The sequence below is a fragment of the Eurytemora carolleeae genome, unplaced genomic scaffold (assembly GCF_000591075.1).
Source record: "Eurytemora carolleeae unplaced genomic scaffold, Eaff_2.0 scaffold479, whole genome shotgun sequence".
Lineage (NCBI taxonomy): Eukaryota > Metazoa > Arthropoda > Copepoda > Calanoida > Temoridae > Eurytemora > Eurytemora carolleeae.
In genome coordinates this window covers 165,942-192,089 of record NW_019396369.1, presented here as the reverse complement: position 1 = coordinate 192,089, position 26,148 = coordinate 165,942, and the positions used below count along the sequence as shown (strand labels likewise).

General features: G+C 33.8%; 2 protein-coding genes across 11 annotated transcripts; one reads left to right on the top strand and one right to left on the bottom strand.

Moving 5' to 3' along the window:
- Positions 1-4,014: 4,014 nt before the first annotated feature.
- LOC111701866 (uncharacterized) lies at positions 4,015-14,155 on the bottom strand. 4 transcript variants are annotated; one of them, XR_002765285.1, is made up of 15 exons: positions 14,017-14,155; positions 12,767-12,947; positions 12,240-12,335; positions 11,636-11,788; positions 11,036-11,158; positions 10,470-10,566; positions 9,775-9,879; positions 9,196-9,340; positions 8,499-8,669; positions 8,248-8,326; positions 7,425-7,617; positions 7,224-7,312; positions 6,830-7,015; positions 5,756-6,135; positions 4,015-5,654 (listed from the first exon to the last, which is right to left on the bottom strand). XR_002765285.1 is itself a non-coding variant. In XM_023473334.1 (14 exons), exons 2-14 carry the CDS (start codon positions 12,944-12,946, stop codon positions 6,094-6,096), a joined length of 1,659 nt encoding a protein of 552 aa, XP_023329102.1. In that variant the 5' UTR covers position 12,947; positions 14,017-14,155; the 3' UTR covers positions 4,015-6,093. The 4 variants fall into 4 exon arrangements, 1 of the variants encoding a protein (XP_023329102.1); XR_002765286.1 differs by having other exon boundaries at positions 5,770-6,135; XR_002765287.1 differs by having other exon boundaries at positions 4,015-5,622; positions 5,770-6,135.
- An 886-nt stretch (positions 14,156-15,041) lies between these two features.
- LOC111701865 (uncharacterized) lies at positions 15,042-26,148 on the top strand. 7 transcript variants are annotated; one of them, XM_023473332.1, is made up of 12 exons: positions 15,066-15,152; positions 15,370-15,688; positions 16,532-16,589; positions 16,830-16,938; positions 17,476-17,595; positions 17,744-19,077; positions 19,406-19,464; positions 21,122-21,213; positions 21,418-21,603; positions 22,020-22,220; positions 22,647-23,049; positions 25,029-26,148. In XM_023473332.1, the coding sequence occupies exons 1-10, from the start codon at positions 15,102-15,104 to the stop codon at positions 22,143-22,145; spliced, it is 2,454 nt and encodes an 817-aa protein (XP_023329100.1). In that variant the 5' UTR covers positions 15,066-15,101; the 3' UTR covers positions 22,146-22,220; positions 22,647-23,049; positions 25,029-26,148. The 7 variants fall into 7 exon arrangements, with proteins under 7 accessions (XP_023329101.1, XP_023329100.1, XP_023329099.1 ...); XM_023473331.1 differs by having other exon boundaries at positions 22,647-23,058; XM_023473330.1 differs by having other exon boundaries at positions 22,647-23,058; positions 25,013-26,148.

Genomic DNA, 26,148 nt, shown 5'->3' with positions numbered 1-26,148 from the left:
CTAAATTTATATTGTAATAATCTTGTTATACTGAAATTAAGTGTTTGATAAGAATATTAACTCTGAACGATGGACACTAAACACTGAACACTGAACAATGAACACTGCACACGGAACACTGAACACTAAACACTGAACACTGAACACAACACTAAACACTGAACACGTTGAACACTGAACACTGAACACTGAACACTAAACTAAACACGTTGAACACTGAACACTGAACACTGAAAACTGTACACTGTACACTGAACACTAACACTGCACACGTTGAACACTGAACACGTTGAACACGTTGAACACTGAACACTGAACACCGAACACCGAACACCGAACACCGAACACCGAACACAGAACACTGAACAGTGCACAGCCAGATAAATCTATTTTGAACAAAACTTGTCAATGGTTTATTTAAATATATATATATATATATGTTTTTCCGATCATAACTCAGGAACCCCTGAACCGATTTGCCTCAAATTTTGATTGGGGAACTTGGGAGGCTCACGGTAATGTTCTTAGCTTGATTTTGAGATTCTAAGTCGAGTGGGTCGACTTTAATAGAAAAAATTTAGTTTTCCGGTAAAATCGTTCGAGTGCGGGTAAACGGCGAGAGTAACTTTTAGTAACCTTGACAGCGCAGGGTTCTCAAGCTAGTACATGCATTGTTAAGGAACAGTGAAGATTAACAAATTGTTAAAATTCAAGGGCGATACAAGTACATATGGCGAAAAACTAACAAGAGCTGAGCTGTATCAAAATAAATTTATTCAAGATTCATGAAACAAAACTTGATTAACCATCTTGATATTTTTTATTTACAGCAAAACCAAAATGAGACCCTCACCCTAATTTATATCAGAACACTTAAATTGGACTAAATGGTACACATATTTTTGTTTTAGCAAACTATTTATTTTTATTTGAGGTTTCTTGAGCATATCTTGCTTCAGAAACAATGAAACACTTATCAAATTAAACACTTTTTAAAACAGAAAAACGAAAATTTCTCTCATATTACTGATGCTAATAAGGTTTCAAAGGTCTAGTTGTGCATCTGGCATGCCCTCTTAAAATGGAGGATCACTTAAAATTATTACAACATTCCCTTTAACACATTTGTTTTAAATCTGCGCGATCTGTGCAGTATCAAATCTAAAGGAATAATGATTATATTTTAAACTTTCTTAAAATAGTGAACATTCTAAAATTTTCTTTTTTCATGCAATGATTTGAGGTTATTCTCCTTTATATTGTATGTTGTATTCTGATATACATCAAGTAGTTTCGAGAAAGGAGTATGGATGATTAGGTGTATAAGATGCCAATTCTACAACATGTAAGGGAACCAGAAGCAAGAAATAATCTTTCATTTTCACAACAATTTCTTATCAAATAATGGATCCAAAAAGTAGTATGGACTTGAAAAAGGACTGAAAGTACAAGGCTAATCTGTATTTACATGTTAACTATACAAACTTCAGATCAAATAATAAATTATATCTTATAGAACACAACATTCGCCAATTTTGTATCAGTTTCCTTTTATTTTCGAAACAAGATTTTCTTCTTCTGAAAAATAAAACTGCAAAGATTTACAATTTTCAAAAATGAAATATTGAAGGGTGTGCTCAGTTAGGGTGATATTTTACGTAACCCAAGAAAAAGTAGAGAAAATTTCACCTCTTATATGGGTTTCAGGATATAATTATGTTCACCATAGATTGAAAAGAGGCCTCCCATGGGCAAAAAATATATTATATTGCTCAGAATGGTTGAGTTGAACTAAACTAAATCTTATATTTAAGGTGCACTGTACTTCTTTTTCTTGATCAATAATTTCATTTTTTCTTCTTACATCATAAAGTAAAAAAATCTGCAGATTACCCCTTTTTAATTAGTAGATTTCAGGTTCTAAAAACAGAATGCAGCGAAAAAAAGACATTTAAATAAATTGTGTAAAGTCGTCTTTGAAGTCTCGTCCTTTGTGGGTATACCTGTACTCCAAATTATGAAAAGATGTATGTTTACTGTTGCCAACATGTCTAGAGATTGGCTGAAGATGAATTGAGACCAATGTATGGGAGGGGGACGGAGATAGAAAATCCANGGCGGGTTTAGAGTGGGGAGAGGGCCGAGGGGGATGGGTTCAGGTGATCAAATAAAAAAAATCTTTCAATTATTTCTAGATGATTTAGAACACATTCCTGATTTAAAATATGTTCTCGACTTAGAAAGCGTTCCTGATTTTAAACGTTCTTTTCAAATATTTCCGTTCCGTTCCTTTACAAATCGTTTCGTTCCAACATTTTTAAGAACGCGTTCTATGCATTTGTTCTTGATCGTTCCGTTCGTTCTTCTGAAAGAACGATCATTCCCCAGGAACGAGGCCCAGCCCTATCTATACTTATATATTCTCTATGTCCAAGAAACAGTATCAAGAAGACGTAAATGTCGTCTTTGATCTTTGCGGTATTTATTTGTAAACCTAATTCAACAAGTAGAATTCTAATATTAATTTAAAAAAAGTATCCCAAGTCTTCGCATTTCCAAAATGTAGTCTGCCCTTTGAGCTTTCAATATTACAGGAGAATAAGAGAATAAGAAGATTTCTTATAAATTCCTTAAATTTCGACAATTTTAGTTTTACTTGATAAAATTAAAATCTGAACGAAATTCTCAATATCTTCAGGAATATGGAGAGCACAAAAAGGTGGACCACATTTTGGAAACGTCAGGACTAGATGAACTTTGTGGTTTTTGTTTCAAGAACATTACGTATTATAGGTTGAAGACTGAATGACTGTAAATCCGTGGAATTAAGACTATCTAATTTATTGAAAAAAATCTTTTATTCACATAAATTTTAATTTGAAATCAGTTAAACCAATAGAGTTTAGAAATAATATGACTACCATATATTTTTTGTATTTCTGTTTGGTATCAAACACGTTAACAAACTCGGGAAGAAGACATTCTAAACTTTTCACAAACTGTCATGTTTTGTGGGACACCTTGTGCATATATGGAGAACAGTTCAATGAAGGTTACAACAATTGAAAGATGAATAAAAGTATTCCAAGGCCGACATAATATTCTATTCAGTGTTTCAAGATTTGAGCCGGCGTTCAATTTAAACAGGTTTTTGGCGGTTCAGCGACGCGTCGTGGTTTAAATTAGGCCTCTGTTCTCCATATATTCAATCTTTTTGTGAATATTTCGAATTTGTGAAGACGACTTTAGAAACTGGTTTACAACTTTGACTGAGAGCTTTTAACTGTTAGTTAAATTCATTTAGCGCAAACTTTTTACGAGATAAAATAATGTTATCGGAAATTGCGCTGATTTCGTAAAATGTTGCTAAAAATACTACCTTTGTATATCTCTGTATCTACATAATAATACGGCTGGAACGATTGGACTGAAATTTTTGTGGAGACTCATGAGTGGCCGGGGGGTGTTATAGTCTAACAAAAGAATCTTTTTTGAAATATTGCTATATATAAGAACTAAGAAGTAAATTGCGCATTTTAGCATAAGGAAAACCATTGAGAAGTAAAAAGAATCAATACTTTTAAAGCAAAAAGGCGACGTTAGCTTTCGCATTAAATTGATCAGATGTAAGTTTCAAAGATACTATTGTGAATCTGAAATGTTTCTCTTTTTAAACGGCGGGTAACTAGAAATTATGCTTAAAGTCTGTAATTAGTCCTTTTCTCATTATAAATGCTTCAGCAAAACCTTTTTGAGTGATCAAATTACGGTGATAGGAGTTTATACCAATACAGCGAAGACGACTTTTATACTTAGGTTGATTTCTAACAAGCTTTCTACAAATTACAAGTTAGCAAGTAAACGTTTTAAATACTCTTTTAATTAAAAGCTACGTTTTAAAAAATTGTATACGTATCTAAACTGTTAAAGCTTGGTAAAAATAAAATTGAAATATAAAGTGGTCTTTAATGTATTGATATATACGTCGATGACTGAACAAGAAAGGAAGATTTGTTTAAGGACATAATCTATTTCAGATAAACATACATCTTTTATCAATTCACAATTAAATTATTCATAAGCGAAAAATATCATAACAAAAAACAAACCGACACTAGTTGCTGTACAATTTATGGGACTTATTTTCTTTCAGTCATTAACATGTAGCAACATGTTACGGAGATGAGAACAAATATTATTTAATCATGAACCTGGAACGGCTTGGTTTTTGCTACGTTAGTTTCTACTGGTATATTATACAGGGAGTGGCAGTAAACAAAGGAATAAAGCGACCAATTTCTTATTTATGGAATAACCAAATTTTTTCGGACACTAAACTTAGTTTGATGATTCCATTTATTTGTAATTTAAAGAAATAAATTTTGACCGTCAATGTCATACTTTTATTTAAAATCTAGAACTTCAGCAAACAAATTTATACTGTTTTAGTATAGTCACGAGATTCTAATGTTTATTGCAAATCCCTGTATATTAAATATATAATCAGATAAGAGTTTAACTCAATATTTAATTCAAGGGGGGGGGGGGGCTTCGTTGAGAATATCAGTCTTAAACATAAACGATAAGGTTGGAAGGGGGAGGGGGTGATACGTCAAATTTACCCTTTTAAGAGATTCGAAAATCACCAAATAAAATAATACTTTCTAGTTTTTATACATTTCGTCAATCCAATTTACGACTTCGGCTGATTTGAAAAAAAGAAATAATTTAAATCTATGAAATATTTTTTTGTTCCGAGGAGTTTTACAGCTTTGGTCATATAATAAATATGTTTCAACGGTTCACGCAAACGATTTTACTAATTTCATTTAAAGTTACGTTTCAAAAATATTTTAATCTTACGAGAAAAAAGAGTGAGAGCACTTTAAAGATATTTAGTTTAAATTTATATTTATTCAGAATTGAAGAAAATTAGACAGAGAAGCAGTGTTTACAATCCGGATCCAAGGAAAAAAATATCAACCCAAAAAACTTTCGGTCTCATAACGAAATCCTTTCAACTAAGAAATATCTAAATGATTCATCAAGTTTCAGCGAAAAAAAATGTTCATACAAAAAAAAATATCTTTAAGACCTGAATCCAGACAAATTTTTTCTTCTGACTAATCCGCATCTAAAATCAATGGATCATAAGGGCACTGCTAAAAAAGTAAGATGAATACCCCCCCCCCCCACAGTATTTTTTTATTAAACCAACTTTTATCTTGGTTCTTCAGAATTATATTTTCTTTTATCTTTAAGAGAAAGTCCTTAATTGGATTAAGTCTCAATGTCAGCTAACCTGAATCTTATCCTAATAAGAAAAAACAAGTATTTTAAGCATAAATAATTTAAATTTAGAGGAAAACCCTTGATATAATAAAATTGTTAGAAATCTTAATTTTGATAATATTAATTTTGGCTGAAGGAATTCATGTCAAAACATTCTTTTTATACTTCTCTGTCAAATACTCTTACAATTCATTTCTAAAAAAACGACATGTAGCCGACAATCGAAGACATGTTGTCGACAAAAGAAAGTATGTTGCCGACAAACAATGACCCGTTGCCGACAATAAACGACATTTTAACGATGCCGACAAAAGAAGATATTTGTATTTGCTCAGGATTTTAAATGGAGGATAAAAAAAGAGCTGGGTACGAAAAAGGGCCATAGTGACTGATGAGGTATTGATATTAATTTCAATAAAATATATTTTATAAGAGTGAATTTCTAAACGTTAGATAAAGCTACCCAGCTCTAGATACCCTCAGTAGGAAAGTTCTAAATTCTAATTCATGCAAACAGGTTTAATATATCCTGCAAGAACATTGAAACACGCGTTATGGATTCTATTGCACGTGTTATAGGTTTAGTGTTCGTAAACTTAGTTCTTCTTACGTGAAAAAGAATTTTATCACATGGTTTAAGAATAGATATTGTATTTAATTCATGCATTAAATTATCCAGTTAGTCTTAGTTCCTGATTCACATATCCCAGGAACATCTGTTCCTGTAACCATGGAACTCTGGATCCTACAACACGTGCACCAGATCCGTAAACACAAGTCCAAGATGTTAAAACACGTGTTCTAGTTTGGACAAACTTGTTTGGGTCGCTTGGGTCGATTTCCCTGAAAAAAGAGCAATTTATTAGTTCTGGCCTTAAAAAAAAAAAAAAAATTATTGATGAAAAATAACATTTTTTCAATTTAAATAAGAACAATGAAAATTTAAAAAAATTAGAAATTAACAAGGAATTAATTTCGAATCAAGGAAGTAATTTCGACGGAAGAAGGGCATTTCCGATTCACATCGGTACCCTTTCGTCTGTGCAAAAAATAAGGAAGATATTCTAGCTTTATAAATAAAAAAATTACTAAGATGCAGGTTTCTATGCGAAGAAAAAGAGAAGCAAATTTAAGAATGTGAAACACCATTATTTTGCTTAAATACTGTGCATTGGTTCTCGGATCGATCAGGATCAGGATTTAAAGGTGCCGTTGTGAAGTGGCTTGTAACTCATAAATTGATTGAATGGCTAAAATATGTTATTGGTCACTTAATTAATCGATAAAATACAAAAAGTTTGTAGCGAGGGGGTTTTTACTTTTTAAGCATAGCAAATCCCCATGAATTATTTTTTAAAAGTTGTGGGGGGGGGAGGGAAATGAAAAATTAAGAATAAATTTCCCTCATTTTTACCCAAAAATCAATAAAATTTTCCCGTTTCAGCGAAAAAACCCCTAAAGAAGAAACATGCCAAAGTTATGAGAAAAATAAATGATTTTTCAAGAAAACATAAACCCCTGAACACCTCCTATTTACCTTGATGATGTGGTGTCCTCTAGTACACTTCTTCTCCTCCTCATCCCTAGACCTTCTCTTCCGAACCCCTGATGGTCCAGGGGACCCTGGACCAGGGGACCGGGGACTCCCAGGGGACCGGGGACGTCCTCGTGTATATCCAGGAGAGCCTGGACCTGTTTTCAGGTACCCTACGTCCTCTTCAGTCTATAAAAAAGGAAAGTAAAAAATTTTTTAAAAAAGACTTAAAATTTACTTTTAAGATAAAATTTTCTTAATATTCAGAATTTTTCCCCTTTCCGTTTCGTTTACTATGTTTTAGTTGCTAAAAAACAGAGAGATAAAGGAATGTGGGATTTCGAAGAGTGTTGCGGAGATTGGCCGGGATTTTATACTTAAGTTTGTAATTTGTTACCTTGGAAATTTTTTGTATATTTGTAGAGTTAATGTGACGGAAATATTGTACTGGTGGTGCGCAGTAGAGGGTCGTTGAACTCTCTCCACCTTTAACGCGCGCGCACATCAAAAAGTCGTCATGACGAAAATAAAAGGTTTTAATCCATGAAAGTTTTGGAACCGATGGTTTAGTTTATTTTCAAGTTGAGTGTGCGCTTTCCTATGCTCTGTGCTCTGTATCCTGAGCAAGTTTTGTATCCTGCAGGTGCTGCCCTGTATCCTGGACTACTGTATCCTGTATCAGGTACCGTAGCCCTGTATCCAGGACTCTGCCCTGTGTATCCAGACTCAGGATTCAACCAATCCTCGACCATTGCTTGTTTATCAACTCCCTCCATGCTCGGAAAACTTACCTTTAAACAAGAATGATGAAAAGAAGAGTTAACAAAAAAATAAGGTGAATTCGTGTGAGGGGAATCAACTCCAATAGCCCCCCCCCCCTTGTATACTAGGGTGGGCCAATTTCGAATCCAAGTTTAGGTTCCAAATTTGTATACCTGCACAAGATATTCTAACTTCGATATCTTAAATTCTAGCAAATGGCTGGCTGAAAGCCATTTAAAGGATTATGATAATAGACAAATGTCGCTAGTAGACCAAATATAAATTTTTAAAACTTTTATAGATATGCGTATCAAAGATGTATTTCAAGCCGCTGAGTACTACATCCACAATTATATTTTTGAATAGTTTGATTTTTCGCCAAAAATACAAGACTTTTGCCAATTTCCTTAAAACCAAATCAGTTTTTTGTCTTATTGTTTTTTTTTTACGAATCTTTTGATTTATGAGGATTTAAACCAAAAATTAAACAACAAGTCGAAGTTAAGATATCAAAAATAATATACTGATCGTTTAAATTTTTAACGATTTTGACGCAAAATATAATTTTTAGGTCCAAAAAGAACGCAAAAATGATTCAAAACGACTAGATGATTGATACGTCATTTCAGAAACATAACTACTATGAAAGACGCAATAACCTGGTCGGTGTTGGCTGAATCCGAGGCTTGATCAGTCAGACTAGATCCACAGTTTTGACAGTGTTGTTGCAAATGAGCCCTGGAATTAATTATTAGTTATAAATATTAAACTTTAAGTAAAAAAGAATCTGTAAAGGGCCCCACAATCCATTCCTGGTCAGACCAAGCATTTATTGCCGTTTTAAATCGGACATTGCCATCTTTTCATGAAGGGTCCTTTAAAACTACGCGTACTGTCCCTTTAAACCCACCTGGATCTGTAGAATTGAAGTTCAGTCTTACACTTGTTTAACTCTGTGAGTAATGTTCCAAATTTCCTGGAATTTTCCTCGAACTTCTTGTCATACTCGTCCAGCCTACTGCTGTACTCGGCAACCTGCTTAGTCTGGGAGTCCATCTTGCTCTTACATGACTTAAGTTCCCTGAGACATTTAACTTTATATTTTCTTTCATTAAAAACTTACCAAAAGACAACTTTTTTCATTCTTTTTGACATTTTTACTCAAACATTCAGTTTCAAAAAGGGGAATAAAATGATTTTACGCAAAAAATATACACCCCTGTATCGATTTTATATCCATTTTTAATCCTTCAGATGATGTGAAAATTCTATTTATTGTGTAGAATAAATGATGCAAATTGATTAAAACGTTATTTTACTTTCTTAAATTATTTTCTAATCTTAATTCGATAAAAAAGTAAAATTTAAGCTAGCCATCTCTCTGAAAATGTTAAAATTGGGTTGTTTAGGCAAATTGATAAAATAAGTTAACAGATTTTTCTTTTAATATAATTTTGCTCTGTCCTCTGTAATAAAGATTAAATATTTACTATTATATCACAGAAGATGTTTCTTGTAAATAACGCTAGTTGGTGACAAATAAAATAATAAAAATAAAATATAAATGCTTTCATGCACAACAAAGTTCATTAATTTATTGATCAAACCTCTTGACTTCGTCCAACTGTGTATTGTACTTCTTCATCCCTGCTCTGATCCTCTTAATCCTCTTCCTGAGCACCATGTTGCTCTGGGGGGCTTCACCTCCTTCACCAACATCTACTCCTTCAACTTCATCCAAGTCACCTTCAACTAAAATACAATGTTAAAGTTGAACTCTAAATTCTTCAGACGTCGAATTTTTTAAATGAAAATTCGATTTCATTATCGGAAACTTTAAATTTCATGCGAAAAAGTAAATTTGTAAAAAAACAGCTAATTCATATTTTAGCGATCTCTCAATTGAAAAATTAATTACACAAAATTTTCCTATTTTAAAATCAGTCATTTTCCTTCAGCAATTGTAAATTGTACAAATACATTAATTGCAAATTTCTTCTAAATTCAAGTACCCAAAGCTTATAGCAACATTCGACTTTAATTGTTGTTCTGAAAGTCGCAATTTTCAGCCATTCTAAATTTTCGCAAACTTCAATTTAAATTGTCGCATTTACAATTTTTTTATTTTTACGGTCATATGGCCGTGGGATGTCATAAAAGTTTTGAGTCGATCAGTTCGGACTTACATTGGGAGAAAGAGAGTGGGGGCTCGGAGCAGGAAGATCCCACGGCACTTGCACGGCTCGACATTGGCGAGTCCACCCCTCCTCCACCACCACCGGACACGCATCCTTAAATATGGAATTTTTAAAATAAATTTTTAATGAACAAATAAATACTTTAACTAATATTTAAATTCTCGCATGATTTACAAATTAAAAGCTGGGCATTATGATCAATATCTTGATTTTAATGTCAATATATTGTGTGCCCACGCACATCGAGCTAACAGCGTAGTTCGTTGAACAAGCCATTATTTTTTTTGGAAAAATTATATCTTTATTGGGAAGAATTTTGCGAGCCACCCTAATTGTTTCTTTTGTCTTTATGTCTTATTGATTAAAACGAGGTTTAATCGTCTTTTAACGCAATATTCCCTCTACTTAACTCCTGACCTTCCGACTTGCTGCAATATCCGATACATAGCAGCTGTTTTTGTATTTTTTTACTTCATTATTTAAAGGTAAGTTATGTTAAACTATTTCCGGGCCGAGCGCTGCAGCTAGGACAGGATAGGAGGCCAAACGTCGAGGCTTAGGGGCCAGACGCAGCGGTCGCTAGTCTAACTAGCAACTGTAAAAGCATGTGCGAGTATGTCAGAAGTTATGAAGTATAACGGAAGTCCGTGGATCGGAAGATACACCATCGTAAAAACAAATACCTGATCTATTATACTTCTTAAGTGGGGAAGGTGGAGTAAAATCCAGGAAATCTTGTCCAAAGTACGTAATCTCAGGGAGAGACGACTCAATGTTTTCCTACAAAAAAACCGCATAAAATCTAGGAGTGCCAAGAATCCGGATAAAATAACATAACTTCTAGAGTCTAGACGTATCTGTAACTTGTCCAGAAATTGTGTCAAATTGGTCTCAGAAACCTGTTATAGAAACCTTAACTGGATCCCCACTTGCGAATAGTGAAGAAAAAAAAAACAGAAATAAATCTAGACAATAAAGCTCTTCGTTAATATATATAATTGTAATTTGTATGTGTAGCTAGCTATAGCTGGCCAAACGACTGTACCACATTGACTGATTTTTTCAGGGAACCCATGGGTGCCAGGGGGGGATGACATAGCCAATTTTTTCTTTTTAAAATTCAAATTTTTCAAGTGTTTTTTAAAATTCACTGGCAACACCGGGCACTTCACCTAGTATACTTACTTAATAAATAAATAATAAATAATTAATAAATAAAATGAATGTTGGAATCTCTGACATTTTCTACCTTGAAGTACTCCATTGCCATTGTGGAAAGATCAAATAGTTCATCAGTAACTTTGTACGCTCTGCCCAAGGGAAGAGTGGTGCTTTGTATATATCTCAGGATTCGAAATACTTCGTCGAGAATCTGAAATAGAATAAAGATATTCGTGAGCTTTTTTCTTTCAATTGTTAATTGTTAATTCTTTCAGTTGTTACTTGTTAGTTGTTTAAATTTTTCAATTTCAAGCATAAGATTTGAAATCTTAGAACTATGTAAATCATAACTTTTTATAAAAGATTTAAATTATAACTTTTTATAAAAGATTTAAATTATAACTTTTTATAAAAGATTTAAATCATAACTTTTTCCAAATGATTTAATATGTTATCTTTATAACTAAATGGAAATTATTTTAACACCTACAGTACATTTTATAAACTTGAAACCAGATTGTATGTCTAGCCAAAAAGCTATGCTTATACGAATTAAACAAAGTTAATTGGTAAGATTTATTAGTTGTGTTTCTTATACGAATAATTATAATATTTTAATATGTTTAAAAAGCGTTAACAATCCGTTTTAGTACATTTGATTGTTACAAATGAATAATATTAGCTGTACCTCTCCTGGAAAGAAGCATATATGCTTGCGCTCAATATGCTTCCCAAAGGTCATCTGTAGCAGAGTAAGGCGCATGTGAAGAGTCTCCACTATGTCGCACTCCCGGGACAACGGGTGATTCCGACGCGCGCTCTCACGACGAGGCATTTGTCCCTAGGTGGAAATAATTTTTTAAAAAATAAAAACAGGCATGTAGCAGTGCTTAGGATCCATTTAATTTTTATGCGGAACCGGATTTAGGTCAAATACATTTTTTTAAAAGATTTACTTTTTTACAAACCAAAATGATCATTGATCAACCTTGTTTCTTCTTTTTTACTTATTTTTATTTTATTTTACAGAGATTAAGAAGTGTTGAAAAATCACTCGTTTTTTAACACATAGTTCAGATTTGTGTTTCAGGAGCAAAAACTTCATTTTTCCTCTTGGATGGAATTTATTACATAAATTTCATTCTCTATCGTTATAAGGTTAATACATAATTTTCCAATAACAAATTACTCGGATTCTCACAATATTCCTTTAAGATTCAGTCAGAGGCGGATAGAGGAAATTAATTGTTCCAATGCTTAACCCTGTATTAAATCCAGTTGACTGATTGAACCTTTATGATCTGAAAGCGTCCCAGCATCCTGTTTTGAAGTTGTTGGAAGATCGAATTAAGACGACCAGCTGCAATCTCGTTTAATCTCCGGCACACCTACAATTAATTATATAATAAAGAGGTTATATTTTCTAGAAAAATGATTCTCTTCCTTTGAAAATATCTTTTCTCTCTCTGAAGGTAGGTATGTTTACTGTTTAAGGTTTGATTAGCTGGATAGAGGAAAATAAATATATTAATGGGTTAAGAAGATGAAACAATTTGCCTTTTGACGTCTAATTTTTTTCTTATTTCCCCCACAGATCCCATATCTTTAATAGTCATTCTGATATGTTATTGGGGTAAAAAGTAGCTTGGAACCAGAAAAACCATCCAGGTTCAGCCCCCTCTTCCCCAAACCATCCCGATTCAGCACCCTCCCCACCAAACCATCCAGATTCAGCCCCCTCCCCCCCCAAAAAAAAAATTCACTTAGGAAACCCGGTTGCGATGGTTTCTTTTATTTTTATATTTATTTCCTGACTTACCCGTCGAACTGTTGCGTGTTCCTTAAATGAAATATATTCTAAAATCTTGTTCAGGATCTCTGCTGGTAGCTCCAGAAGGGAGTGGTGCTCCCTCCCCCTGGTGTAGGTGGCCCTCAAACATCTTGCCTCCCCCTCACAGTCCCCCTTCTTCGTGCAGTGGGTTCGGGTATGTGGACGCATTCTGAGGAAAAGAATGAATAAAAAACTTGTTCAATCCCAGACTTTTTTTTGATTTTCAGTTTGTTTTGATTTAATCATTCCCCCCCCCCTTTCAAAACCTTTCTCTTGCTAACAAACTCTGGTAACGTACCTTTGTAAATGGATCAGTTACAAATTGTTAGTTTTTTTGTCTTTGTTTTCACTTTAATTCGATTTTTCTTTATTTTATTCATCGTTCTAAATTTTCATATTTTCTAAGCATATCCTGCTTATCGATAGTTATTAGGAGAATAATTATTAATAAATGATCAATGATCATGTGAGTTCTCAAGGGAACGACAATGATAATTTCTAAGGAAATGATCATGAGTATTAACAAGCGAAGGAGAACTACGAATTAAGGCGAAACTAATGAGAATCATCAAGGGAATGATCATGAGTTATTAATAGAAAAACCACGAAAATAATCAAATGGATGATCACGAGAATCATCAGGTGAAAAACCATGAGACATATTTTATTGAGGCATGATCAGAATGGTCACAAGATTTATAAGGAAATGCGCACAATGGGAATTAGACAATGGTCAAGGATTGATTATGAGAATTTTTAAGGTAACGTTTGAGAATTTCAAGCGGTCGATTTAACATTAACATTATCAAGTAAAATATTAGAGGAAGGATCATATAAATAACTTAATTTTTTTTGTTGGCAATTTCAAATTATACGCTTTTTGACTTGCTTTAGTACATGGAGCTTATATGTTTCACATATTCAAAGTTATTTATAATTTATATTATTTAGATTAACAGACTTGAAGCACTTCAGCATCACAGCTTAATCGTTGCGTGCGCAGAGTGCAAAAGCCAATAAATTTTACTTCAATGAATTGAAATATTTAAATATAAATGAATGAAAACAATGTTACTAGGACAGACCCAAGCTAGGTGGCCGGGCGCTGCGACCAATTGACAACTTTATCCATGTAAATTCAGTATGAGATGCATGTACAAAATTTAAAGGAGGGGGAGGGTCCACAAAATTGTTCTCTAAGAAATTACCATATTTATTTAAAATTATCATACACAAACCTTTACGCCTAAAGAGCTGGGTTCAGGTATCTTTTTTCCAATTCATATTGTAAATTTTACATGATTGGAAGACTGACATTCATCAATAATTTTCAGCTCGGATACCCATTTTTCTGCAATAAAAATATTTTAATTTGTGAGAAAACAGGTGATGGATGAAATTTAAAGTGAAAACCTTGCAAAAATTATTGAAACAACGGTGGAAAACTAACTTAAATATTTGGCATTTTCGCTGGGGGAAATCTTTTGTCCTGTGTGAGAAGTCTAGAACCCAAAGCAGTCTGGAATCTGGATTCAGACAAGCACAGACGACTCAATTAATTACAAATAATCTTTAAAAACAAATTTTAAAATTTTTGATGTTTTTAATGGTAAAAAGGTTAATTTTCGGTACGTTATCTTTTAAAATTTATGATTTATTATTAATCATTAAAGTCTAATGTTCTCGTGAGTGCTTATTAAACCTGTAAAAGTAGAATATTTTCACATAAAATAGTAACTTCATGACATAAGACACCCCGTAAATTGTTCACAAGGTACTTGTAGAATAATTTACAAATTAAAAAGAGCCTCCAGTTTTGGATAAAATTAATTACTTTTTACCTAAAATTACATATTATTTTAGAAATAATGCCACAACTTACAATTTGCACAAATGAACACATCCATTAAATGGTATCATATTATTTTTCTGATAGATTAAGTACGCTTTTTAAATTCTCACAATTCAATCGTAACAGAAGAACGTTTCTATTTTAGATAATTAATGTTTTTAAGAATTATTCAAATTTTCCCTAGAAAATTCTATTTCCAAACCAAACCTATGGGTTCTAGACTTTATTTATATGGCGCAAAACAAAGTTGCGCAAGATGTGCTAAGTGCTTGCTCAAGTGAAATAAAAAGTTTCAACAACAATTATTCGTTTTAATCCAGAAGGACCTAAATTAAGAGCATTTTTCCTAACGGTATGACTGCTGAGTCGTTTGTAGAATGTCATTTTCCGCTGTCAACAAAGCTTTTCTTATAAGCATGCTGAGAAACGTTTTTATTATTTCAGACAAACTTGTATTGAGGTGAATCCTACATGAAGTATCAGGCTTTGGTCTTTGAGCAGAATGCTAGAAATAGCTCACAGGTCCAGTTTTTTAGTTATGACTCTTCTTTTCAGGCATTAGGGGATTCTTTCGATAGTGCTTAAGCAATTATTGTTACTTAACCTATTTGTATTTTAAGTTTTGGCTGCTAGTTAAGTGATTTTAGAGTTAACTTTACCTGCTAGGTTCTGCTCATTTTCAAATAATGGGTCTCGATAATTGGTAATTTCTTAATATCTATTTCCATATAATAACTAGGTCTTGTTCATACAGGATTCTGATTGTAAGATGGATGAGAGAGGTTTAAACTACAGTCTGGCCCAGTTGGGAATTGGTCCTTGGTCCTCAGGACAGATGGACCATTCCCCCTGGACCACAGGACTTAAAGATACCGAACCCGCGGACCAGGCCTGGTCTACCTCAAGCCTTGATCCATGGTCTCAGTCTCCGGATATATTCTCCAGTAGGAGATCTGATCTTATCTCCTGTAGACCGGAGGAAACGGCGAACCTGAAACCTGGGAGTTCTCCGGTTCAGGACTTGTTCAATGATACCTGGAGCAACGGGAGTTCAACCGGTGAGTGTAGATAGTTCAGGGATTCATGTAGAGACTTTTTGGCGAATGTGAGAAATCAATTTTAGCAGAATTGATGTAATAAGATGCTATTGTGGCAGAATTTATGGTCTTCGATACTATTTTTGGCAAATTTTTTGTTTCACCTGTTGTAAAGTGGCATTTTTGGGATTGGTGTTATATGTTCTGCCGGATTAATCTATATAATAAAACAATATATAAATATATATATATATATATATGTTCCCTCTGGCCGGCCAAACGGCTGGACCGAATGGGCTAATATTTTTTGTGTACACGCATGGGTAGCCTAGGGGTGACATAGGCTTAAAAAAAGTATTCGAATTTATTTTTTTCCAATTTTTTTCTTGAAACGCCGGGCCCTTCAACTTGTATTAGATAACCCCCAAAGTTAGTCCAGGAATTCGTATCTGAACGAAAATATTTTGTTAAACTGAACCTAAACTTATCGAATTTTCGAAGTCTAAACTCTGGTTAAGAAAATTTTAATACCTTGAGAGAGCATGTTACGACCCATATTTGTTAAGGGTGTGTAAAATAAAATTTGTAGATATTTGGGAAAAGTTTTTTGGGAACTTGTCTTACTCAATTTCTTAGGTTCAGCAGTTATGTTCCCCCCCTTTTTTTAGTAGAAAAAAATATTCATTTCCCCCAATTCAGCTTTGGTAAAAAGTTTAAAAATGTTTTCATAATATTTCTAATATACCAGGAAATAATTTTAATTGAAGTTAAATGAGAGGAATGATTTTTTTATTAAAATTAATTTTTGCATTTCACTATTGTCTTATTTTCGAGAGAACTTCCTTCACATCATAAATATTTTAGAGTTCCAGCCGTGGAGAAATGAAAAAGCTGGAGATATTTGGTTGGACGAAGAAAAGAGGTGGGTTTTATCTAATGGCTTATTTGCTGCAATTTTTAAAAAAGTTTCCGGGGAGAACTTTACAAGCGATCTAAAATTTTCTCTTTGTTTTCATTGTAAACAATAACAAAAAACTCGTGGATTTTCAAAATTTAATGAAAATCGAACTTTTTTGAAGGCTAATTATTGAACGTTTGATCATCCATAAACCTGCCCTTGGGTCATAATCTGAGAACAAAAATTATAAATGTACTTTGCCAGGGAGAGACAGGAGTCGGGACTAACATCTGGAAGTTGTGGCAGCTGTGGTAGCTGTATCAGTTGCAGCAGCTTCTCAGATTCACCGGACTATTTGGGAACAATAATTCAGGTTAATTAATTTATGTATAGTCGTCGTATGTGTATATATATTAAATATCGTTACAAGAAAGATGACTTTCCATTTAAAATTTTGTTTTCTACCAATGTTTCCAACAGCATGGATACACAATACACATAAATATCGAAACATAAAAGCTCTTTTTCTCATGTGAACTTGTAGTTTGGAAAGAAAACAAACTTAAATAGAAAAGTTGTCTTCATTGTATTTATATGCACGCCGTCTATTGTAGATGGTTTGTCACTGGTATATATAAGGATTGCAAGCTATTTATTTCTTACGCCAATCTCTTCTTTAAAGTTTCCTGACAGTCCTTGGTCCTTGACTCATATCCTTGAATTCTACTTAATTTTTGACGGGGAGTAAGAAAGAGCAGATCAGTTATTTATTTCGTGTGAAGAAGATTAAAAGCCTATTAAAGCATTGATTGGATGATTGATTGATTGATTGATCGATTGATTGATCGATTGATTGATCGATTGATTGATTGATTGATTGATTGATTGATTGATTGATTTATATCTGCAGGAGGGAGTGTTGAAGTGGGGTGACAGTGGAAGTGAATCTGGATCCAGGAATGATAAGCTTCTTGACTCCGACCAATCCTCATCCGAGATTTGGGATCATTTTGCAGATACTTGGTCACAGGTAATCCCCCCCCCCTCTAATAACAAGTTAAGATTAATTTTTTCAAACAAATAATTTTATCCGTATATTGTATATAAACACCACTTGAGAAATGAACTTTCCCATAAAACTTATTTAAACAATATATCATATAAAACTGTTTTACCAGGAAGTGAACAAGAACAGGGTGTCTCAGTTCTCCCCTCAACCTTTACCTAAACCTTCGACTTGGAACCCCCCCCTGGAGTCGAGAGATCTTCTCAACCCCCACCTGGAGTCAAACGATCTAACCAACCATGAGCCTGAAACCGTGTTTGATCCTTTCCGTTTGAACCAACAACGTGTATCCCCTGTGTTTGATAATAATTATTTTAACAAACATTTCTTAAACGCCAAGCTGATCAGCAACATTGATGTACAACAGAGACAGGGGTTCCAAGCGTATACCTCTAACAAGAGGTGTGAATTTGGAAGGAACGAATTTAACGGATTTGGTAGGGTAGAGGAGCAAAATGTATGCAATAGAGGATTGGAAAACAGCCGTTTCAATGCTGGAGATAACATTGGGTTTTCAGAAGAGAAAGAGATGTTTGTTGCTCGTCAGTTGGCTGGTCTTAGCTCTCCGATAGCTGGTAGGTTTGAGGATCAGCAGGTTGTCTACAGAAACCCTAATACTAGTTTTGAAACCCAAGAAGGTGTTATCAGAAACCCTGCTAATAGATGCGGGAACCAAAGCGGTGTCTACAGAAACCCGAATACCAGTTTTGATACTAGAGGTTCCGTGCTAAGACCCTCGTCTGTTGTGAGCATGTATGGTGAGAAAGTTGGACTACTTCAGGACGGAGCTGGTAGGGCTAAATCCTGGGAGGAGGAACCAGGGTTTGGAAATATTCAAGGTGGGATGAATGAGATGTTCTCTTCTCAGTTCCTGGACTCTAGAGCCTCTGAACAACGGAACACGATTGATAATAGTTTAACCAACCTCATGAACTTGATGAGCATAATGGATAGTCAGGAGAAGAATAACATCCTACCGCCAAGCTTTATGGAGCCGCCACAAATGCATCTGCCGCCACTAGGACGGGCTATTACAGGCGCCAAGCTTACTCCCAGCTATCCGCCTCCAAACATCAGCTCTTTCGGAAATATCTACGATGAAACTCCTTTCTTTAAAGATCTAGCAATGCCTTTCCCGATTAATTTCAAGGTTCCGCCTCCTTCTCATCCTCCAGCCGTACCACACCCTTCTATGGTTCCGCCCCCGACCTTCTCCATCCCGCCCCCCGTCCCAATCATCAACTATCCGCCGCCGAACCATCTGCCGTCACGTCCAAACCTCGCCATAGAGTTACATATGCGCCTTGAGGAGGCGTATGAGCAGTTTCGATCGGTTGAGAAGGAACGTAAGAAAACTGAAGCTGCGCTAGCTCGTCAGTTTCCTGGACGAAAGGTTTCCAGCAGCAACTCCATCTCAATCCCTGGTCTGCTTTACAATCCTACAAGGTTAGTCAAGCCAGTCAAGCCATTGCGTCACAATTCAAATATCAAACAGAGGAATATATTTGAAGAACATCTTTCCACCATTTGGGAGATGGGAATGGTCAAAATTTGAACGTTAAACGGCATGATCACTTTATGCCATTCAAAATTCTTTTATTTTCCGAAATAAATAACAATTTACTTGTGCCATTAGTGTGTCCGAATCAATGCGTTTTCCAAGAATGTTTTCTAATGCTAAACCACGCATTTAACCATTAGTAAAAATTTAACTTTTTAGGTTTTGAAAATTGTCTTTCCATATTTCATAAAATCTAATTAATTTATTTTACAGGGTGGACAAGTTAGTGGTAGATAACCAGAGGGAACATGCTAAAGTTGCAACACTAGTCGGTAGAGTTTGATACAGTGATAACCAGAAAATCAAAGCAATAGTTTTACTAGATACTTATCAAATCAATAATTAATTGAAATGGGATTGTTTATACTGCCAAATTGCTGTGTCTAATGTTCAATGGACTATTAAAAGTCACAACTTAGTCTAAAAGTGTCTTTTTATTTCAGAGTTCTCTGGTTATCACTGAAATATATATTTTTTATTACTCTAAATCTGGTCATTATTATTTGTTCAGAATGATGATACGCAATATTCTTTTTTTTATTCAATATTTTCTTCCAAACAAAGTCTGAAACTAAAGAACGAAAAGTTTTGACTTTTTTAAGATCATGGTTAAATGCCACTTCTGACTAAATTTAAACCTGACTTTAACCGTGAGGTTAAATATTTAACCCTGTGGTTAGATATTTAACTCGCCGAATCAACGAGTTAAAATTTAAAACCAGGGTTAAAATCTTGAAATCCTGCATTTTCCCTATTTGTCTATTATTCAATCATCATTCAGCTGAGAAAGCGGCATTCAACTTTACGATATATTTAAAAGTGAAAACCTTGTTAAAAAATTTCACGTTTTAGATAAATTAATTTTTGCATGTAAACCCAAAAAACGGTTGTATGTTTTGTTTTCGGTTACGTAATAACAGCTGATTAGCGATGGTTATGTAATATTCTCCGTAAATCCTTTTCTCTGATTGGTTCAGATTTTTCCCGGGAAATTCAAATTTAAAATTTAGAGAGTTTGATATTTAAGTAGCTACTCATTATTTTACAGAACATTTAACCTCGAACTTAAAATTCGCGCATTCTTTAGTTTAGACTCAAGTTTTTAAAGAAGTTACCTGAGTCCAAAACTAAAGACAAATATGGGATTGCGGGATTTCAAGATTTTAACCCTGTGTTTAAATTTTAACTCGTCGATTTCGGCGAGTTAAATATTTAACCACAGGGTTAAATATTTAACCTCACGGTTAAAGTTCATGTTTAAATTAAGTCAGAAGTGGCATTTAACCATGAACTTAAAAGTTAAATCAAAACTTTTCGTTCTTTAGTTTTAGACTCTGCTTGAAAGGCATTTCCCCCTATATAGTATTAGTATTTAGCAAACAATTGAACTAACAAATAATATTTTGAAGAAAATCTAACTATTTCCTGGCCCAATCTTTTAATTAATGAGAAAGCTATTGAACTATAAAAATTTTAAACCCCTTTAATGCTCAAACCTAAATAGGTTGGTTTGGTTGAACCAGTCGTTTAAAGCTAGTTTTTATTCAATTTCTTGTGCATTAAACTCAAATTTTAATCCTCTTTTAATCATCTTTGCAACCTGTTAAAATCTAAGTTTAAAATAGGAAAGGTCGTTGAAATCAGCTTTCCAAGACAAAAACAAATGCACTTTATATTGTGTATTCTTATTATTAGTTTTTCGTACACTATGTCAAATTTAAGCCCAAGCAGAGGTTACATGCAAAAAACGACGCAAAATGAACGTCTTGTAAGATCGTTTTTCGGATCGTTTTTGGATTTCTTATGTTTTTAGGTTAGTAAAATCAAAGTTTAACAGAATACAGTTTTGAAATCTTCGAAGTTGTATTATTTTTCTTCAAAAAACGATTTAAAGCGATTAACAACACTAAGTTTGTTGTGTGTGTTCAGTGCGAATGGAGAAACTGCGAGGTGGTGTAAGGTTTGGAGAGGGAGTTAACACTAATCTCCAGGCTTGGTATAAGGCAGCAGTAAGGGTACAGGTATATATTATTATTTGTATATCGCTCGCTGTAAATATTACTCTTTAGAATTTAAAAGTAAATTTTTCAAGAACTGATGAAACTCCGCCTTAAGTCAGAAAAGTCCGCAAAATGTTGTAGTTTTTTGCCAAATTTTCTTTAGGATCTATATAGAACATATTATAACCCCTAAGAAGCCCGAAAACTTTAAACACATTTATCTAGGATTTGCGCAGAAAGGAAGTGGAAGCGCAGTCGCCCTACAACCGGGACGACAGGGCGCTTGCGTTCAGTCTAGGGTCTCTTGCTCAGGCAACACGCGGAGCTCGAACTGCACTGTGGAGTGCACTCCAAGCAACTGCGCTTATGGAGGTCGATCATGAAGTTGCTTTGGGAGAGAAGGAGCCCAAGGTAAATATTGATTTTTTAAATTTTCAGTGAAAAATTCTCTTCAAAAAAATAAAAATTGATCATGTTCAATCAAGGGCCTAATGTTATCTGGAAAATAATGTCGACTAGCATTGTTCTTGAAAATGCTCGAATTTGAAAAGAAATATCCTAGAAATTTATTTTTGGAGAACAAATAAAAAATGGAGATTTGAAGAGCAACAGCTTTAAGTTAAAATTGTTTTATGAAAGGGGGTGCAAAGCGCTCTAAAAGGCCAGTATAACAATAGTTCCTTTTTCTTATCCTAGTATTTCAAAATATGAAAAATATGGGTTCCAAAAATGAAACATTTTCCAAGTATTGGATTTTAGGACGCCAGAGCATTGGAAAATATGTTTATTTTAGGACGCCAGAGCATTGGAAAATATGTTTATTTTAGGACGCCAGAGCATTGGAAAATATGTTTATTGACAAGGGGGAGAAAGAAGATGAGGAAGGAGGAAAGGAAAAATCTGAAATAAAGAATGAAGATGAAAAGGTGGAGAAGGAGGAAAACAAAAAGTAGAAGGAGAAGGGCTTGAGTTGACTGTTCTGACTGATAGATTCCTTTTCTACCCGTTGTATTGGGCATTATATATAGGTAAGAAGTTTCTTTTATTCTTAAAAACACGTTGCCTACATTTCATTGATGATTGATAGTTTGTTGTTAATATTCAATCGATTAATTCCAAACTAGTCTCATGAAAGAATCATTATTAGCGAAACCATTGTTTTTTTTTTTNGATTTTAATTAATAAGTTATATATTGTCTTCCTAGTTTTTCGTGAATGATTATTATGATGATAATCATCTAATCGTCTTTTTTTCTGTTTAGAGGGTGGGGAAGGGGAAAGGTAAAGAGGGGGAAGGGAGGGAAGTGGATAGGTCGGGAAGGAGATAGTTATGGAAAGAGATTGGTAGGGAAGAGGAAAATTCTGGACGGGGACTTAAATAACATCAATAATAACTTCAAGCTGAACCCAAAAGCTCGGTAATGAAAAATATTTTAAAATTTTCTTTTTTTCAGATCTGTACTAGTCGCCACATTCTTTTACCAGTGTTTTAAATTCTAAGTTCCCTGAAAGGGTAAAATCAGAGAAACGGACCTATTTAGAGGACCTTGTAAATTTGTAGCTTGTTGAATGTCCATTTGTAGACACACTTTTTCGCTGTTTTTTCGCCGTTTGCTCAAATTTAGTGACCTAATTATAATGTTGATGTAACCTTTACTAAAAATCACTTGTAAACTTGTTATCTATATATCTATCCTCTTTGGGGACATTACTATATATATATTTATACAAATATTCACTTATAAATAGCCCAGACAAACGGGTGCATGTTATAATCACGTTTTTTACCATTTTTAATCTCTTCGTCGATATGTAATTCATTTAGAATCTGTAAATTTTCCTGTGAGATGTTTTATTGTAAGCTGGGTTTGTATCCTGGATCCCCCCCCCCCCTCCCCGTTGTATTGGCTCTATAAACCCAAGTGAAAAGTTACCCCACCAAAGCAGTCTTTATTAAACCATTATCAATGTTTTATTCACATTTCTAGCTCATGTTGAATGTTAGTAGCTAATATCCTGACTAATTCATCAAGCATAGTCCCTTTAAATATTGGGGATTAATCCATCAAAAGTTTTGAAATTAATTGAGCTTATTTCTTTCTCTGTTCTCCCGATTAGACTGAATCGAATCGTTTATGCAAAAGAAAAAAATAATATGATAATATTTATTGTTTTGAATTAATTACCCATTAAATCTGAGCTTTTAAATTTGAGACTTAAAAATATGGCTTGAAAATTTCTGCGGAGCTGGTTTTAGTCGCAAATTGAAACCCTTCCTTCAATGTTCCGGGGGTTAATTTTTTCCTGATATACTAATTGAGATGATGATTCACATATTTCGTAAAATATGTTGTCCGCTTGTTCTTTGTACATAACACAGTAAAAAGCATTCATTTAAGAGCAAGGGGAAAAATGTTTAACAATAAAAATCCTCAAAATTGAAATATTGTCAACTTCCTACAAAAAAAAAATCAATTAACCCTGTCACGATTGGGGGTGGTTATTTCTCCATAACTTAACTGCTTGCAGTAGAGCGCTGCAATTTCAAAATTGGAGCACATGTTTTTGTACAAAAAATGTTTTTTTTAATGCAATATCAAGGATACCCCCCCCCCATCTTAGACAAAAAGAGTGCATATAAACTGTAAAAAATCTAAAATGTTCATCTCGGAATCTTGGGACATGGTTTCATTTCCCGGATAAAACCAGCTCTATAGCAAGTGTTGTATTCTACCAACCCCGAGCTTCAGAAAATATCAATTTAGCATGAACTATTTTTACCATCCATGTTCCTGAGCTCCAATCCTTTTTTAATTGTAAAATTATTGATCTTTAAACTTTTTAAACATGATCTTTATAGTCGAAATTGATCTTAACTAGCTGTTTAATTAAAACCTTTAAAATTGATCTTTCAACGTTATGCGCTACCATAATCAAACTGTTTTAACCCTTTAAACCAATTAATGTAGCACTGACTAGTTATATTAAAGGGACTGTAAGCGTAACTTGAAGTGGCACTCGATGCAACGAAAGCAATGCCCGGTTTACAGTAATGCTAATAAAATGTTTTCTGATAAAAAATTGTGGCACATACCGGTATTTTTCTTACTCAAATGGTTATGTTCTGTGAATTTCCCCATTCTTATAAGAAGTTTTTTTTAGCAAGAAATTTGCAAGTCACTTGAAGAGAACCCACAAATGAAAATAAACAAAAATTTGATACTTCAGACAACGCTTTTAAGGGAACCGCTGTTAATCTTTGCATAGAGGGTCACTTGAGCTTACGCGTACAGTACCTTTTAACCCTTTAGACCTGAATGTTTCTAATTGACTAACCTTGAAACTAGATCTTTCTCAAGTGTTATCTTACCTTTTAAACCTTAATCTTTGTTAAATATTGGTATATTATATTATCTTGCTGTATGCTTCGTGTATGAACCCTGATTGGACCTCGACAATGTTTGGCTGTGTGACTTGATTCTAGTGTAGGCTTTGCATTTCATGCACATGACATGATTTTGATTTTTCACTTTTTAAATTTATGCATATAAACCATATATAAATATATATCTATACCAGGCCTTAAATATGCTTTTATCCAGGGTATGGTTTTCGTATTTTCTAATTTTGAAAATAAATTTCAAATTTTATCGCCCTGTGTCATTCTGAAATACTGTTAGATAATCGCTAGAAAATAATAATGGACGCTCGACCAAAATAATGTCTTTTTAACGTTTGCCCTTTTTCCACCAATCTTGATACTTTTAGATGTTCTCTTTTCTCATATGTTTATTGAAAATATTATTAATGCTAAAACCAGCTTAAACATCTGACAGTTGTACTGTCTTCAAAATAGTGAATATTCATGATGTATATATGCATGTACATTGTACAGTGTATGTAGTAAGTACCCTTGTACAACAGTGTACAGTGTACACTTATTCTTGTTTTTTTTTGCATTTAGCGTGTTATTTGTTCACTTTTAACATTGTATTGATGTGAGGTAAACATTATCAATTCCATTTCAACATCTTCAATTAACTCCTCTTTGTCCTTTTTGCGCTACGACATTTTTGCTCCAAGCCATATGCCATTTTTATTAAAAGCTTTATTTTAAGTACACAACTTTTCTAGTCGCTGGACTTGACCCCTAGCCGGAGAGTTTGACCCCTCCAGTAACTTTCAACGCAGTAGAAGGTCTCACTTAGCCCTGAATAATGGGTTAGAACCTTACGAGATATTAATTCTTATTAAAAAAATGTCTTATATAGCAAAGAAGCGTTTTCTGGGTGGTTATACCATTGGACACTATACAAAATTTTATCACTTTTGTATATGTCGTAGCGCATTTTATCCTATTTATTCCTCGACTATTTTCTCAAATAGTAAAGTTATTCTCCATCTGTTTCTTCTTATTAAAACCAACTTTTAACGATGAAAATTTCCTTTCTACAAAATTCTTAAATTTATTATTTTGTATCTGATGACCATGATTACTTTTTATTTTCTTATCAGCACATTTGATATTTTTAATCCTTTCTTTTAATAATATTTTAATCCTCTACCTGAGAAAGTTTCCCAAGTGGCATCTTTCGAAATATACAATTTCCCAAGAGGTAACATTCCTAGTCTGTCCAGGTGCAGCTCTTGGCCTCCAAGCTTTGGAAATTATTGCACATTTGTGAAGTCGTATTTGAGAAAATTTAATGTTTACCCCATTCTCCTCTTTACAGTTTTGATGCGAAGATGAAATACTTCTTCACGCTGTTAAACAAACGATGTACTTGTATACTATGCATGCTCTGTAAGTTAAACTATGATTCATGTACATCTCATATAATGTGCTGCAGTTACGTACTTTTGTACTGTTTACTATATGTACAGAGTACTATTTGTGCTATGTTGTGTAATCACATGAATGTATTAAATTATGTATTAAGAATGTTTATTGTTAAT

Coding starts and splice junctions, on each gene's coding strand:
- LOC111701865 (XM_023473332.1), top strand. CDS start 15,102: ATGAAGTATCAGGCTTTGGTCTTTGAGCAGAATGCTAGAAATAGCTCA. Junction 16,590..16,829: donor TGGTTGGACGAAGAAAAGAG/GTGGGTTTTATC, acceptor GTACTTTGCCAG/GGAGAGACAGGAGTCGGGAC. Junction 19,465..21,121: donor TAAAGTTGCAACACTAGTCG/GTAGAGTTTGAT, acceptor GTGTGTGTTCAG/TGCGAATGGAGAAACTGCGA.
- LOC111701866 (XM_023473334.1), bottom strand. CDS start 12,946: ATGCGTCCACATACCCGAACCCACTGCACGAAGAAGGGGGACTGTGAG. Junction 12,336..12,766: donor AACACGCAACAGTTCGACGG/GTAAGTCAGGAA, acceptor AATTAATTGTAG/GTGTGCCGGAGATTAAACGA. Junction 9,341..9,774: donor CCCACTCTCTTTCTCCCAAT/GTAAGTCCGAAC, acceptor ATTGTATTTTAG/TTGAAGGTGACTTGGATGAA.